General features: G+C 45.3%; 2 protein-coding genes across 2 annotated transcripts; both read right to left on the bottom strand.

Annotated features, from left to right (window-relative positions):
* Positions 1 to 40: 40 nt before the first annotated feature.
* On the bottom strand, positions 41 to 4,852 carry LOC149768480 (uncharacterized). The gene is made up of 2 exons (XM_089930591.1): positions 1,505 to 4,852; positions 41 to 745 (listed from the first exon to the last, which is right to left on the bottom strand). The coding sequence occupies exons 1-2, from the start codon at positions 4,850 to 4,852 to the stop codon at positions 41 to 43; spliced, it is 4,053 nt and encodes a 1,350-aa protein (XP_089786717.1).
* A 3,736-nt stretch (positions 4,853 to 8,588) lies between these two features.
* On the bottom strand, positions 8,589 to 11,423 carry LOC103709194 (BTB/POZ domain-containing protein At5g66560-like). The gene is made up of 4 exons (XM_039114340.3): positions 10,997 to 11,423; positions 10,836 to 10,905; positions 9,415 to 10,740; positions 8,589 to 9,297 (listed from the first exon to the last, which is right to left on the bottom strand). The coding sequence occupies exons 1-4, from the start codon at positions 11,095 to 11,097 to the stop codon at positions 8,749 to 8,751; spliced, it is 2,046 nt and encodes a 681-aa protein (XP_038970268.2). The 5' UTR covers positions 11,098 to 11,423; the 3' UTR covers positions 8,589 to 8,748.
* Positions 11,424 to 17,186: the final 5,763 nt, after the last annotated feature.

Here is a 17,186-nt window from a genome sequence, read left to right as displayed (position 1 = left end):
AATCCCACCCACATAAAATAAATAATAAAAATGACATCAATCAATCCAGCCACAACGAAAGTGGCTGGACCGTCTTCCTGCGACAACCATGATCCTGCAAAATAATCAGTCCAGTACTCGTGTCCGCACCAACTCCCCCCGGGTAAGAAGAAGTCGACCCCGACGAATGACTCTGGTAGTACTCCAAAAGATCTGGGTCAATGCGCTGTAACTCCGCACGTGTAATCCATGTAGTATCAGACTCCGGGCGTCCTCGCCAACGAACCAGAAAACGCTGAACACCCCCATCACTGGTAGAAACAGTCTGCTCATCTAAAATGGCATCAATATTTTCTTTTTGTGCTGGTGGTAAAACTAGAGTGGTCGGGGATGGGATGGAATCAAGAATAGGAGTATCATCAAGCTCAAGTGATGGCAGAGCGAAAGGATCAGTAGGAATAGAAAGGGGGCCCTTGTAAGCAACCAAATCCTCAATATTAAAAGTGGAGCTAATACCAAAATCAGAGGGAAGATCAAGAACGTAAGCATTAGTACCCACTCGTTGCAATACCCGGAAGGGCCCAGCACTACGAGCCTGCAGTTTCTTGACGGTTCCAGATGGAAACCGCTCAGGCTGAATACGTATCATAACATAATCCCCAGTTTGAAATGATTTATCTCGCTTATGAGAATCAGCTTGTAGCTTATATTGAGCATTACTCATATGAATGCGCTTGCTAATTTCCTGATGCAGATTATGAATGTGCTGTGCAAATGCATGTGCAGACTCAGAAATGCGAATATGGGGGGACATAGGTAGGAGATCTACAGGTTTGCGAGCTTTATAACCATGGACCACTTCGAATGGACTCATCCCGATAGATCTATTGACTGACGAATTATATGCAAATTGGGCGACAGGCAGAATAGAATCCCAGTTACGATTGTGATCCCCGACTAGACTACGCAGAAGGTTACCTAGACTTCGGTTGACGACTTCGGTTTGGCCATCGGTTTGAGGATGATAAGCCGTAGAAAATTTAAGTTTGGTGCCAACCAGATGCCACAAGGTTTTTCAAAAATAGCTCATGAAACGGACATCCCTATCGGAGACAATGGTTTTTGGTAAACCGTATAACTTAACAATCTCATCAAAAAATATCTTGGCTACTCGAGAGGCATCAGAAGTTTTGGAACAAGGAAGGAAGTGGGCCATTTTAGAAAAACGATCCACAACCACAAAAATGGAGTCATGTTTCCGAAATGTGCGAGGAAGGCCGAGTACGAAGTCGATACTAAGGTCAAGCCAAGGGCGATCTGGGACAGGTAACGGAGTGTATAGGCCAGTATTTTATTTTTTGTGCTTAGCTAGTTGACACGTGCGACACTGTCCCACAATTTTAGCAACATCCCGTTTCAAACTTGGCCAAAAAAATTGACATTCAACTTCTTCTATGGTCTTATCACGGCCAAAATGTCCAGCGAGACCACCGGCATGTACTTCCCATATCAAGAAATCGCGCACGGAAGTGCGCGGAATGCAGAGCTTGGAAGCTTTGAACAAGTACCCGTCTTGTAGATAAACACCATCAATCAAAGGTCCTTGTCCATCAGCAAGGGCATTATAGAGTTGGCCAAAATCTGGGCAAGACAAGTAATCGAGCTTAAGTCTATCAAAACCGGTGATGGAAACAGACATGGCGGACAACAGAGTTACTCGACGACTTAACGCATCAGCAGCTTTGTTCGCAGCACCTGACATATGCTTGAGGACAAAAGTGTAATCCTGGAGGAACTGAACCCACTTGGCATGTCGATGATTAAGTTTTTTCTGAAAATTAAGAAAACGAAGTGCTTCGTGGTCAGAATAGAGAACAAATTCATTAGGAAGGAGATAATGTCGCCAATACCGTAGGGCCTGGACTATGGCATAAAATTCTTTGTCATAGGTGGAATATCTTTGTCTAGCCTCATTCAGCTTTTCACTAAAATAGGCTATAGGATGACGTTCTTGACTAAGCACACCACCTATTCCTAAGCCAGATGCATCACATTCCACCTCAAAAACTTTGTTAAAATCAGGGAGTCGCATAACTGGCGCTTCCGTCATTTTTTTCTTAATGTCATTAAATGCTTTAGCGGCTGCGCGTGTCCACTGAAAATCACCTCGTTTAAGACAATCAGTGATAGGTGACATAAGTGTACTGAAGCCCTTAATGAAACGACGGTAAAATGTGGCCAGGCCGTGAAAACTACGGATGTCAGTAATATTCTTAGGTTCAGGCCATTCAACAATTGCGGTGATTTTCGCAGGGTCAGCAGATAAACCCTCAGAGGAGACTATATACCCTAAGAAGTTTACGTGAGTAGTGAAAAATGAACACTTCTTAAGGTTAGCATAGAGGCTCTCGTTGCGTAAAGTCGTACAAACTTGCCTTAAATGGCCTAAATGTTGCTCCTTAGTTTGACTATAAATAAGGATATCGTCAAAGTACACGACTAAAAATTTGCCCATAAAAGGTCGGAGTACTTGAGTCATCACTCGCATAAATGTACTTGGAGCGTTTGAGAGGCCGAAAGGCATTACCAGCCACTCATAGAGGCCATCTTTTGTCTTGAAGGCTGTCTTCCATTCATCTCCTGGACGAATCCGGATTTGATGGTAGCCACTTTTTAAGTCAATCTTGGAGAAAATCGAGGCACCTGCCATCATATCCAGCATATCGTCGAGCCGGGGAATAGGAAAACGGTATTTGACCGTGATTCTATTAATAGCCCGACTGTCTACACACATTTGCCAAGTCCCATCCTTTTTTGGAGTAAGAAGGGCAGGTACTGCACAAGGACTTAGACTCTCTCGAATAAATCCCTTTTGTAGAAGCTCGTTAATTTGCTTTAGGAGCTCTGCATGATCAGAAGGGTTCATCCGATAATGGGGCAGGTTAGGAAGGGTAGCTCCCGGGACTAGATCAATGGCGTGCTGAATATCACGCAAAGGGGGTAAATGATCTGGAAGGTCTTCAGGAAAAACTTCTTTGAACTCCTCGAGGATAGCGAGGGATTCAGCCGATAATGTGCTTTTAAGATGTGGCTGAAGTTCTTTAACTAGCAGGGCAAACACCGGAGAGTCCTTAAAGACGTTCCTCTCAAATTCCGTGGGGTTAAGGATATGCAGTTCCTTCCCCTTTGAGTTACTCTTGTCCGTACTCTTATTTAGCGTTTTGGGCCGTAAAGGATTAAGCTTAATCTTTTTACCCTGGAATACAAAGGAGCAAGAGTTAGTTCGACCGTAGATGGTGACATCGAGATCGAACAACCAAGGCCTACCTAATATCAGATGACCTACGTCCATTGGGAGTACGTCACACCAGACAGTGTCTTTATAAGAGAGAATTTGAATAGGTACAAGACACCGTTCCTTAATGTGAATGGACGACGTGTCGATCCAGGAGACCTTATAAGGTTGAGGTTGGGACACAGGAGTCAGACCCAAGCGGGCGACAATGCTGGAAGATATCGCATTAATGCAGCTCCCGCTATCAATGATAACTTTACAATCTTTTTCGCCGCATTTAATGTAAGTGTGGAAAATTGAGGTTCGTCTCCAGTCATCAGTCTCTTTAGGCTGGGTAATTGCACACCTTACTACATTTATAGTGGATTGATCAGGTTCGTGGGCAATTTTCTGGGGGTTAGGTCGGAGATAGCCTAAAAATTGTGATTCTTCCTCAGTTTCGTCTTCGACATCGTGAATATCATCTAAATTAGGCTCATAAATTTGTTCCTCCAAATTATCTATGTCATCCTTCTGTTCATGTGTGTCAATAACTAGGGTCGGATTTGCACATTGGGAGGCAACATGACCAAACCCTTGGCATTTAAAGCACTGAATTCGTGAGCTTGGTTTTGGAGGTTCACCTAAAATTCCTTTGCCTTTAATATCTCGGTTTTGGATAGGTGGAGAAGAAAAAGGTTTAGGAGGGACAGAACCGACTGGGGGTCTGGGTCCAGATGGTTGGGCACTAGTGGGGACCCGCCTGGTGTCAGGGCGCCTAGCAAACATAGATTTGGAGAATTGTTCATAATTTTGCACAAATGTATAGGCTTGGTCTAAGGTGGACACTTCACGAAGGACAAGTTCTTTCCTAAGCTCATCATTTAGGCCTCGTCGAAATCGGCTCAAGATCATACGTTCATCTTCAGCTACATTACTACGCATCATAAATTCATCAAATTGGGCGATGTATTCAGTAGCTGTGCGACTACCTTGTCTTAAATTGTTCCATCGATCTAAGAGGTCAGATTGATAACTTAATGGAAGGTATTTTTCTTTTAATTTTTCTTTCATCTCTACCCAATCGGTAATAGCAGGTTGATGTCTCCTGGCTAACAGTTGTTCGGTGTTTTGCCAAAACAACTTAGCTCGACCAAGGAGTTTCATTCTAGCGAATCGGACCTTTTTCTCCTCCGACAGATTGTACCACTCAAAGAAGTGATCCATTTCGTGTAGCCAATCGGAGAAGACCTTCGGATCAAGACGACCATCGAAAGTGGGGGCTTCAATCCTAATGCCTCGCGTTACATCTTCATCAGGGTCACGAGGCTCTCTAGATTCTACGGTATGTCGGTGACCTCTATCAACAGGAGGAATGGGACCAGGTCCTCTAGGGCGAGGATAGGCATAATGGTGACCTGGAACAGACCTATGATCAAAGTTGCCCTGCCGAACCGAACCTTGTTGTTCTAGGATTTGTTCGAGGGTATCATCCTCATCAAGACCCGGTAAATGGGGAGTACTAACCTTTTGGGATTCAATAACCCTTTGAAGTGAAGCCTCAATTGAATCGAGTCGAGCATTAACCTGGGTGGACATTGTGGTTAGGTCATGAATTTGGGCGTTGTTTGCTTGGACTTGGGCATTCGTATTTTGGACTTGAATATTAGTTTTTTGAACTTGGGCATTAGTGTTTTGGACTTGATCATTAGTGTCGTGGATAGCTTTTAATAGGGCTTCAATTTTGGAATCCATGTCTAGGGGAAACTCAAGATGAGATGCGACACGACCACTACGTAGATGCATAAAATGAATGACCAAATGTATGAGCCGACCAACTATAAAGGTGCCTAAGTAGACCTAATGCATGAAATGAATTCACAATTGCAAAGTAAATGCTCAATATAAACTAAAACTACTCCCTAGTAAATAGTTATTGCAAACTGAAAATTAATATAATACGCAGGCCAACAAGTAGCTGCAAACAAGTAGTACCAAGTTCTCGGACTATGCAAGGTGTCACGGAGCCACATATGTCTCCTCGATTTGATCTAGCTCCACAGTTAGTATTAAAGAAATGTGACCACTAGGGTGTCTGGTTGTTTTATGGATGTATGTGGTTGCATGTATCGGAATATGTGGAGCGAATCACCAAGCACAAAATTTGATAATTAATGCCAACTTAAATGAACAGATGTAACCTGCGGGGAGGGGAAACAGAGTTGACCCAAACCAGATAGTGGCCTGTGCTTGCAGAAGACGTCCAAGCTGAGATGATGCTGGGAAGAAGGTCACAGCGTTACAGGGCCCGGTGGTGGTGGTCGGAGCAACTGATGGCAGGGACGGTGGAGCGGTCTGTGGTGATGGCTGTCAGAGCCGGCAGTGGTGGTGCAGCAGTCGACGGCGGCGACGGCAACGCGGCGGCGCGGCGGTGAGAGCAACCCTGCGGCGCGGCAGTGCGGCAGCAACTAGCAGGCGGCGGCGCGGCGGCGACTAACAGCGGCGAGCGGCGGCAACGCGGCGGCGCGGCGGTGAGAGCAACCCGGCGGCGCGGCAGTGCGGCAGCAACTAGCAAGCGGCGGCGCGGCGGCGACTAACAGCGGCGAGCGGCGGCACGGAAGAGCGGGGGCGGCGCGCGGCGCGGTGGTGCACGCAGCAGAGATAGCAGCGGCTGTGGAAACGGGCGAGAGCGCAGATAGCAGTGGACGGCAGAGTGGGTGGCGGAGGAGGTGGGCGTAAGTGGTGACGGCTGAGAAGGAGCGGCGTGGGATGGCAGAAACGGTGGTCGGAAAACCCAAGAAGAAATCGGGAAAATAAGAAGGGAAAGAAGAAGCTCCCGCACGTGCGTGACTTATGCGTCACGTGCGGCAATTTTTTTATTTTTTTATTTTTTTATTTTTTTTAACCCAAATGGACTCGGGTTATCGGGTTAACAGACCCAACCCGTTAAGACAATCCGATCCGCAATTTTGAATTTTGAATTTTGATTTTTTTTTTTTTTGAATTGGTTCGGGCTAACGGGTGATGGGTTAACGGGTCTAGATCTTACCCGTACTGTGGATCTTCTTCCACCTTCGACCGCCCGTCCGCTTCCGCCGGATCTCGCCTGGTTTTGCGGCGGTGGGTGCGGGGTGACGTTGCGCCGGTGGAGCGGGGTGCTGGTGCGGCAGTGAACGGGGCGGCGACGTCCTTCACTTGGTTCCGGCCACGGTCGGTGGCAGCAAGATGCTGCCGAAACCCCGGGAAAGCACGGCGGCGACCGAAGGCGAATCGGCGGCGCGGCGAAACGGATGCGGTGGATGATGCTTGCACAGTGACAATCAGAGGAGAAATTGACGAGGAAGCTGGCTTATTTGCCTCCCGGGCTGCCTTGGGGTTTTCCGGCGACAGTGCCTTTCTTCCCTGCGTGAGATCCGAGAGAAGGAGGGAAAGAAAGGGCGAGAGCGTCGGAGGCAGCGGCGGTGGGAAGTGAGGGCGGCGACGGCGTCTTGCGAAGGCGATCTGTGGATTGATGCCGGGTAGCAGTCGACCGACGGGAGGGTTTTGCTTTTTCTTTCTTCACAGTGGGTGAGGTGATGAACAGGGAAGAAAATAAGGAGGAAAGGGAGCGACCCTTCTTCTTCGGAGTACGTGCCGTGTGACGACCTTCCGTGCGTTCCGGCGTTTGCGGTGCAAATGATCTAGCAAAATACAGATGAGGAAAAGGCCGAAAAGGAATCGGCGGGGGTCCGTCCATAAACCGGATCCTTCGACTTCAGCAACAGAGGCAAAGTCAGCCCTGCTCTGATACCAAAGCTGATGCAGGACGGAAGTACGGATTGAAATACAGAGAGAAAGAGGAGAGGAAGAGGGGAAGAAGAAGGAAAAGAGAAGAAGAGGAGGAGGAAGAAGAAGACCAATTTTCATTCATTAATTCATTAAAAAAAATTAAGCAAATGCTTGCCCTATATATGTAGGGCCACCAAATAACAAATAAGTCCCTATGAAGAAAACAATTTGAAAGAAGCCCTCAAAAGACAATATGCAAACTAATCCCACCCACATAAAATAAATAATAAAAATGACATCAATCAATCCAGCCACAACGAAAGTGGCTGGACCGTCTTCCTGCGACAACCATGATCCTGCAAAATAATCAGTCCAGTACTCGTGTCCGCACCAAAAAGGCTGACCCAACTTAAATGAGATTTGCTAGCTTCTTTATGGTCTAACATTCTTGCCAACGTTCCTTCCAGTCTGAAATTTATGTGGACGGAGAGAGTTAATAAGGATGATTCGAACCCGGAAAAGAAAGAGGTGTATGAGAAGGTGATGGAGTTGCATAAAGAGATGATGGCAATAGGCTACGTGCCGGAGATGAGGTATGTGTTGCATGACATTGATGAGGAGGTGAAGGAGAAGGAGGTGATGTATCAGGGCGAAAGGCTGGCCGTTGCTTATGGGCTGTAAGCACGCCGCCGAAGAACCTCCGGAACTGTGGTGACTGCCACAATGCCGTCAGGATCGTGTCCAAGGTTGTGGAGAGGGAGATAATTGTGAGGGATAACAAACAGTTCCATCACTTCTTGCAGGGATTATTGGTGAGAGATCTGTGGAAAGAAAGTTTATAAAGTTCTGGAGGTATGGCGTACTTGTAACCCTGCCGTTGAACTCTTTGAGTTCATACGTCCAGGTCATGGGTTCAGCCAATGGCTCAACAATTAAGAAACGTCCTCTCATTATTCCACTGGCTCCCCAATAGTTTTACGTCATGTAGCTGCTATGGTGCAGGACGGCATGACGAGAACATACTTACAAGATGGATTCTAGAAGCCAAGCCTTGGAGGCTTCTCCAACTGGGAAATGCTTTTGAGTCCACATCATCTATTTCGGCAGCTCTTATTCATTCCTGAAATACGACGGTGCGTTGTGATAATGAAAAAGGGCAGTCCCTCTCCAAACTGTATGACATAATAGCTATTCATGATGGAGTAGCACCGTAGAAAATTTTATCTCAATGCTGTATCAGCTGCTTCCAATGAGCTTATTATGAACCAAGTTTAGGCACAGAAAATATCAAATAGAGCTGGAACCCAACTAAACATGAATATATTTAGGCCTAAGGCCCGGCCCATAATCAGCTTGTGTTATAACTGTTGTTATATAGACAGACCACAAACTACACTCGTCCAGTTTCTTTCTTTCTTTCTTTTTCTTTTTTGGAGCAATTCTCATTCTAGTTGAGTTGCGAAAGCCACTGGGGTTTAATACCAGTAGCCTTGGTTTGATCCCTCTACCTGGGAGTGAAAGGGTGCACATTTAGATGTCGAGCTGAAATTTTTGTTATCCTGTTAGGTAGATGAAGGTCGTTAATTGTTATAGCGTTTTTGTGACAACAGGATGCATAGAGTCATAACCATCAATTTTTTCCCCCTCTCTGAAATCTGAAACTTTAACAAGGAGAACTGTTTTCCCAAGAAAAAGAAAAAAAAATCCGATACGTGATGAATTAAAAGCTACGGCGAACGTTCAGTTCTGGACTTCCTCGGCTCCACCACGGTCCGCTGGTGGGAATCACAAACTTGGGTCGTAAACTTACATCCAAACCTCCTCGTAAACGAACCCCAAACCCCAGCTCGCTCTCCCCCGCCACGCACCCCACGAATCCGATCCATCTTCTCGATCGCCTTCCTCATCGTCGAGCACTCCCGCTCCAGCTCCCGTACCCTGCCCCTCATGCTGTCCATATCCAGCCTCAGCACCTGGTTCTCCCGAATCGCCGTCCTCCACGTGCCCCCCTCCCTCCTCCCTCCCTCCGCCGCCGCCAGCGGCCCCCCCTCCTCCTCCTCCTCCTCCTCATCCCCCGCGGCCGCCGCCGCCGCCGCCAGCGTCCCCGCGATCGCCCGCCGGAGCTGCAGCTGCTCGAAGAACAGCACCTGCACCACCGCCCGCAGCGGCAGCCTCTCGTTCTGCGCCGCGTGGGTGCACGCTTCCAGCGTCAGCTTCCGGCAGTCCATCACACCGCTCACCCTCTCCCTCTCCTCCTCCGTTATCCTCGGATGCGCCTAGAATTAAAATTAAACATGGCATAAAATTACCGAACTGCCCCCACCCGCTTCCCTCAAACGATACAATACACTTGCGGCACAAGGTATAAAGATTTGCACCATTAAATCACGCACCTTGACATAGACGTCGACGGCGCGATAGAGCCCATCGTCGAATACTCTAGCGTGGTCCGGCAGCGCCAGCGCGAGATCGCAGAACTTCTCCGGTCTCAGATTCGCGTCCGACGCGATCTCCGATAGGTACCCGTCCACCAGCTTCCCCACCATCAGCAACGGGTTGTTATTGTTATTGTTACCTGGCGGTGACCTGAAGGCCAAGTCCCCGCCGTCCTCGTCGGCGGCGACCACCGCCGATCTTTCCTGCAGGCCTTCGAGGAAATAGCCGAGGATCCTCTCGACGCAGTCCACGTCGTAGAGCGTCTCGACGAGGTAGGAATAATTCGGTATCAAAAGATCGTCCAGCGTCGCCTGCTCCAGCTGCGACGCGATCTTTCTCTCCAGCGCCGTTGCACAAGCTTCCGAGGCGCGGAGTATATTTGCCGTCCGGAGTAAACCGAAGAGGAACCGGGTGGTGACCAGACCGGAGCTCTTCCCTTGGGGGAGGTTGGAGATGACGGTCTCGAGGAGCTCCCGCTGTTCGGGCTCCGAAGCCACCGGGGCGGTGGCGTGGTGGCGGCTCGTTCGCGAGAGACCCGGGATCGATCGCTTCGCGTAGGAGATGAGCGATCCCTCGATGATCTCCGAGCTCAGATCGCAAGCTCTCATGGCGGCGATCACCCGCTTGTACGTCGGGAGGCTGAGAACCGTGAGGTCCTCGAACCACGAGTCCGCCACAGCCTCGCCGGCGGAAGACCGGATCCCGCTCTTCCGCCGGACCGCGGCGTCGATCCCGTTCCACAGGGCGGAGCTCGAAATCTTGGTTTTGGGCTCGCCGGCGGCGGCGGCGGCCTCTGTGATCGGCCAGCCGAAGAGGGAGCTGAGATCGGAGGCGGAGGCGCGGGCGGCGATGGAGTCGATGCAGCGTTGCGCGATGCCGAGGTCCTCAGCGAGGGGCAGGAGGTCCTCGCAGGACTTGAGGGCTCTCACCGATTCCTTAAGGCTTCGGAGGACGGACTGGGCGAGGAATCGCTCGGTGCGGGAGATGAGGTTCTCCTCGGAGAATTCTTCCGTCATCTCGAGGTACTCGGCGGCGCAGCGGAGCGGGGCGGCGTTCCAGGCCGTGATATCGATCTTGACGCCGTAGCAGAACTTGGCGGCGGTCTCGAAGATCTCGGCGCCGCCGGGGAACTCCGGGAGGGGAATGTGGTGGAGATCCTCCTCTTCTTCGATCTCTTCTTCCCCCCCTCCTCCTTCAATGCCCTCTGCTAGTCTCGCTCTGGGGTTTTGCTCCCGCTCCGTTATCACCTGGTGGAGCTTCTTGCTCTTAGACATCAACGGGAACTAAGCAAAAGGGCAAAACACAATCCATCTTTTAGAGCCAGGGATCCAAAAATCGGAGGAACCAAAGAGAGAAAATGGAGTTGTAGATCAATCACCTTGTGGAGATGGAAGCTCATCTCATCGACTTCGATTACGACATCGCTGGGCAATCCAGTAGTGCAAAACCTAAAAGAAATTCGAGATGAATCCTTCATTCTCGAGACCAAATCGAAGATTAAAGACGAAGGCAAAGGATTCAAAGTAGGAGAGAGCTCACCATGCTTGGCCTTTCGACCCGGGCTTCTCGGCAGCCATTCCTCCGATCAGAAACCCTAACCCTAGATCCTCCCTCATACACTCAACAGCAACCCATCCCATTTCCCATAACCAAAGCCATTCTTCCCGAACCCCATCTCTTCTTTCGTTCCGACCCCTCCTCCGATTCCGGGGAAGAAAAAGAAGCGATTTTTTTGGGCAATGGCGGGTTGGACTAGCGGTGGGAATCACAGATGGGACGGAGAGAATCCTGACCGGGCGAGCAGGGACAAAAGGAGAAGAGTTTTGAACATTTTTTTACCATAAACATAAAAAGCATTTATTTTTTAATCACTTAGTGCTGCGGTGCAGGCTTGCTTGATAATCCCACAAAGTAGCATACTAGCGTAGTAGAGCATTCGCCGGGCAACATCCGGCCGGTGAGATACCGTGGTATCTTTTAAGCCATGCCGTATATATTGGATCGCCTTATTTGCTATCTAATATTTTAGAAATTTTTGTTTTTAAACTTGGTATGATTTTGTTTCTCTAGCTGTGCTACGGTCAATGTAAAAATTAAAAAAAAAAAATAAAAAAAGATGAATTTATTTAATTATTTTTTTGTCTCACCTCGTAGATCTGAAAACCCCAAAAGCTATCGTAGTCTGGTTGCCAACTGGCTTTCATTGTTATTTGGAGCTCCCTTTCTAGATATCGACATCAACATTGCCTGCCTCCCCTGCTTGTCTTCGTTAGATATTTTAAGGAGTTATGATTTTAATGATTTTTCTGTGAGGGGGGCATGCATGGCATGAGCCTTTTGCAGGCCGCGCAGCAGGGCTCATCAATGCCCATCCACCGTTCTTACAATGCCTTAAAGGTGGGGGAGGAAGGATGCAAAAGTTCAGAAGGAGAGGAATCCAATAGAAGTGGGTAGGAAGGCATCCTACACTTTGCACAAAATTTCAGTGCTTTAAGTTATTTTTTTTTTCTAAAACAGGCACATCAAACTACATAAATACGGATATAATGAACAAAATTTAAAAATAAAATATCATAAAGTGTCCTGGACAGTTTTTTTTTTTGAAACTACAGAATATTGTCCCAATAGCTGGCCACTTAAGCCGCCACCTAATTTACAGTTCCATTGATCTTTTTGAATATGTATCCAAATCTTCTGTACTTTAAGTTCAAATATAATTATTTTTCGTTTATATTCTACATATCACAGTAACTTTCTAAGAAGTGATGGATATTTTTTTTTTTTAATAATAGATGAGTGGAAGTTGTGCAAGAGCCTGAATGATGTTTTGGAAGATCCAAACCAGGCAAAAAAAATTTCATTCTATTCATTATAGGACTGCTAAATTGCCAATATGGTACATCTGGTGTAAGATATATTTTTTTTTCAGCAATAATTATGTGGGGTCTCGACTCTTGGAGGACCACACAGGTCTATCCTATCCATAAATGCACTCGTTTTGAGTAGGAAACTTTTCTTTTGTCCATTATTCTCATGGGTGTACACTTAACGGATATCAACATTTCATCAATTCTAAAGCAACAAAAAAGGATTCACAAATTTATGCAAGACACTGCTAATCCATTACGCAAATCTTAAATATCTAAAGGAAACTAATTTGATATTGGTGGCTAAGGGAAGATAGAGGTGTGAGGAGATTTAATTATGAAGAATTGGTTGGTTGGAAGTAGGAAGGCCTCAATGAGGGTTGAACTACAAGCATGTATAGATTATGTAGGTCCCCTTGAGCTTAATTCTTTGGTCCACCTAAGATTTCCACGCTGTACTGTACCATTGAAACAAGCTGAGAGCCATGAGCTGATATACCTATGTACTTCATCATGGTCTCTACTGTAGGGAGAGTTACAGAGTATTCCTTGGTGTTTCTCTATTAATTTTCTCCAAAGAATTAGCTTACGAAATAACTTCGCAATAATGTTGCCAAAATAGGGTTCCTCGTGGGCGTTCCACTTGCATTGAAAGAGTGAGGCCCTGAAAGAGCCGAGAAGGCAGGCTGTGGGGGCCAAAGTTATTGCCATGTCTCGACTTTTGGGAGTGGCGATTCTACGAACAGCTGCCGAGCTACTTCCACTTGGAATGGTTCTTTTCTCGCCTTTTCTTTTCGTGCAATCGTAAGTTCGTGTTGGGACTTGGTACAAGACTCGGTCGTGCACGCATGGTATGGTTGTTAATCATTGAAACGTAATGATTAGCAAGGGAAGAAGGCATGGTCATAACAAACATTTGATCCTAAGGCTCGATCCAAGGTCTCTCATGGCCTCCATCTAATGGTGATACATGCAAGCCCTTTTTTCTTTTTTTCTTCTTTTTTTTTTTTTTTGCTAAGACCAATGATACTGACAAATGTTGTATAATTACATTCGTCAGAAAGTCAAATATTCTGTATAAAAATTAGCCAAACCACATCATGCATCCATAACATTTTATCGAAGTGATCTACAACAAAAGAAGCAACCAAATCCACTATGTTATTCATCTAGCAGTAAATATGGCTTGCCCTAAAGACAGTATACTATCTCGATCCTGCCAGATATCCAAGGGCAAAGAGGATCTGCCTCTGACTGTGGATTGTCCATAGACTCACCCAATCATGATGGATGAGTCATCCTCAAATAAAATAAAGTTTGCCCATGGGCATAACTTAGCATGGCTCAACGCTTGCTTTTTTATTTCCCAAGCAAAATTAAAAGAACCTTGCTGCCTTATGTCTCCATTCAAAAGCTGTCCGATCCTTTTCTTTGGGCAGACTATTGTCTTCACTTTTTCACCTCACTTTTCCAACCCTATTGTAGAAACTAAATGAGTAATATGAAAAAGTGATAATACATATGCATATATATATATATATACACACACACACACACACATTTACATACATACACACCAAGTCATTAAATAAAAATAGTAGTTATCAATGCTTTCTTTCATATACAATGTGCATGCAACACCAATTTAAATAATCTCGATAAGAGAAATAGTAGTTACATCTACATAGACTCATCCATTTAAGCAAAAACAGTTGCATAAACTTATTTGTTAAAAGAAACTTGTAAGCATCTTGACAAAGCACCTTGTTTTTTGATAAGAGAAATAAACTGACTTAATGCATGTGAGTAGTTTGTTCTGGATCACAAGAAATATGTATATAGAAATGGACCAACATATGCTTAGATTCTACTCAAATGTTGATCTTTTTGTCAAAGACATCATTCGATCCATAATTAACAAGGAACAAGTATATATCACACCCTGTCATGCCCATCGAATCCTAAGTTTTAATAAGAAGGCTAGTCCCTTCACTGCCAAAAAATATGGGGGGCCTAATATCATTTAAACAACCATCTAGGATTCCATTTGTTGTCTACTATAATGGAAATAATAGTTATTATACATGCAATTGATCAAAGCCAAGACACCACATGGAGCTTCACCAGAGTGCAGATATGAATGCCAATAAGGTTTATGGAAGTGCACATGACTTCTCTCTTCCACTCCCATCCTACTCGATCCAATACCTCAACACCACCTCATCATAGATGTTTTTTGTCTGGGAAAGGAGGAGCAGAGACAATTCTTCCAGGGAAGCAATAAGCCTACTTGGCCTGCAAAAAGGAATGATCGACATTGCCACGTAGTTTGTTTTAACCATATTTATATGCTACAATTAAATTGTATTACATTTGGATTTAATAAGCTTGTGAACATACAGGGATCGTTATGGCTCTTTCTTCTATTGTGTCGATTAAAAATGTTCTTCTCGTAGGAATTCACCGGTCGTTCAACCTGAGAGAGGATTTTTTGAACCATCAAAAGAAATGACACTGCAGCGACGTTGCCTTCCAGGCTGAGTATATTTATAGAGAGGCTCATAGAGCCACGGATTAGATGGTTGACCACTCCAGAGAAGCTCTGTGGGTTGAAAAGAGGGAGTTCTCTAAAGCACTCCGAAACTTGCTATTTTTTGATTTTTTTTTTTGAATGTATTCATACTAAAAATGTATAAGTCATCCGTCGCAACCAAAAAAAAAAAAAAAACGGCACTGCCAGTTTTTGGGACTACTCGATAAACTTGTTTTGGGCATGACTTCCAGTACAATTATTCCGAGTCCTACCATTTAGTTGTTGGTTTTTTTTTCAGTGCAAGCCTTTTCTGATCACAGTCATGGAGCACAATTTTAAGATCAGAAAGCTGATAGAAATATCAAGCAAATTTTACATGCGGATTTAACTTTGTCATCAACCAACTAAAACTACAACCATGATCATCAAACATCTTTCCATACGATTAAGCAAGGAAAGAAACGAGGGGAAAAATGCCTTGAATGTAAAGATTAAAAGCTTTGGAAATAGGATTCCAATTGGTTTTGAATTAAGAGCTAGAAGCTCTTTCCTTCGAAGTCCTTGCTCTTGTCGTTATAACTGAACTTTGGACTTCACTTATGAGGATTGCACATGCCCTTTATTTGTTCAAATTAAGAGACACCATCGATGTTTTTCCACTGGATGACTACCATTCATGAATATCACTTTGAATCTGTTTCATAGTTTGATATGCTTTTGTGAATTTTTGCCAACTTAAAAAAGAAGTCATCTCTACACTTTTCTCGATAGAGTTTGGGGCAAATCTCAGAAGCATTAAATCATTTACAAATTAATTTCATACATAAAAATTTAGTCAAAGAAGAGCCCCACTACAAGAAGAATAAAAGAACAACTGAAGTCCCCAACAATTTCATTCATCTTACAAAATATATGGTTAATGCATTAACTTATAGGAGTGAGTTGAATGACTAAAGTCCACAAGTAACCCTCGGCCGAAGGAACTAGAGGTGCCACTAATTCCTATTCAAAACCATGCCTTGTGGAGAGTGCCTTAGTTTCATTGTCTGCTACTTACCTTCACCCTATACCACCTCAGTTTGTCCCTTTTGTTGGCCCTTTCATTTGAATTCAAAGAGTTATTTTAATTCATTATAGTGGTCCTAGGTTCAACAATAGGTACCTTAATGAAAACGTTTCTAGGTACTTTAATCCTTTTCTAATATGATTCTATGGATTGGTTAATGTTTGTCTTGGTTTAGGCTGGTTCTAGCTTTTGTTTTAAGGTCCGGCCGGTTCAGCCGGGTCAACCAGTCCGACTTGCGACCCAAAAAGAGCCTATTGAGTCAAATCCCAAATCTTATGAAAAACTATTACTATCTCTTGCTTCAAGACATTCAGGTCATGCTTAGTGGCATGTGTTCAGAGTCGCTAATGGGGTCGCGGACTAGATGGCTTCGTATGTGTCTAATCACTTCGGAGATGCCCGATGGGTTGGGAAGAGAGTTGCTTAAAGCACTCCATGATTTGTTGTTTTATGATCTTTCTGGATATATCCGTATTAGAACTGTATGAATCATCCAGTTTAGCAAAAATAAAAAAATTCTGAAAAACCTGAAGTACTTCACCGGCTCGGGGTGTTGACCCGCCCAACCCACGCGGTTCGACTCAGTATTCGACTCGTCCGGGTTAAGCCATCCTTGGCAAGGCAGCGCGTGTTGCTGCTGGCGAGAAGCACGAGATTCTTGGGGCGGAGAGCTTGGCGGGAAGGATTCGCGGAGGGGAGGAGGAGGAGTCCGAGGTAGAATCCTTGTCTCGTCTCTCACGTCCCAAGGAGGGATTATTAGAGTTCTTGTCTCTGGGATTGTATGCTCGCATGATGAGCCTCTGCAGGAACTGCACTGCTCTCTTGGCTTATAAAACCAGAAAAAATAATCTGAGAAAGATTCAATGAAAAGGAGAAATATTAGAAAGAATGTTTTGGTTGTTTGAAGGTCGGAAGAGAGAGGAGTTTATAATTCTTTGGCTGAGGCTTCAAACAGCTATTTTAGAAGAATATATGCTTAATTAGAGACACTTTTTTATGGGACATGAACCGGTGACTCTATCATGCATTTAAGCATATCATGGCCCATTCAGATGATGGGAGAGCCTTGAGTATCTTCGCGTCCATCCGATATATCTCCCATTACCTCGCATCTTCACGTCCAAAGGCCATCCATCACTGCATAAAAGACTAACATTTTTGCATATAAACATACAAATAAGTGTTGCAAACTTATATTCCGAAGCTTTCCAAAGCATCGATGAAGTATCGGCAATACAAATGCCAAGAAAAAATTTACGACGT

Source organism: Phoenix dactylifera, chromosome 1 (genome assembly GCF_051530095.1).
Source record: "Phoenix dactylifera cultivar Ajwa chromosome 1, Ajwa_hap1_PhDact_Kaust_v1.1, whole genome shotgun sequence".
Classification (NCBI taxonomy): domain Eukaryota; kingdom Viridiplantae; phylum Streptophyta; class Magnoliopsida; order Arecales; family Arecaceae; genus Phoenix; species Phoenix dactylifera.
The sequence above is the reverse complement of the archived record's forward strand: the minus strand, read 5'-3'. Positions and strand labels throughout refer to the sequence as shown.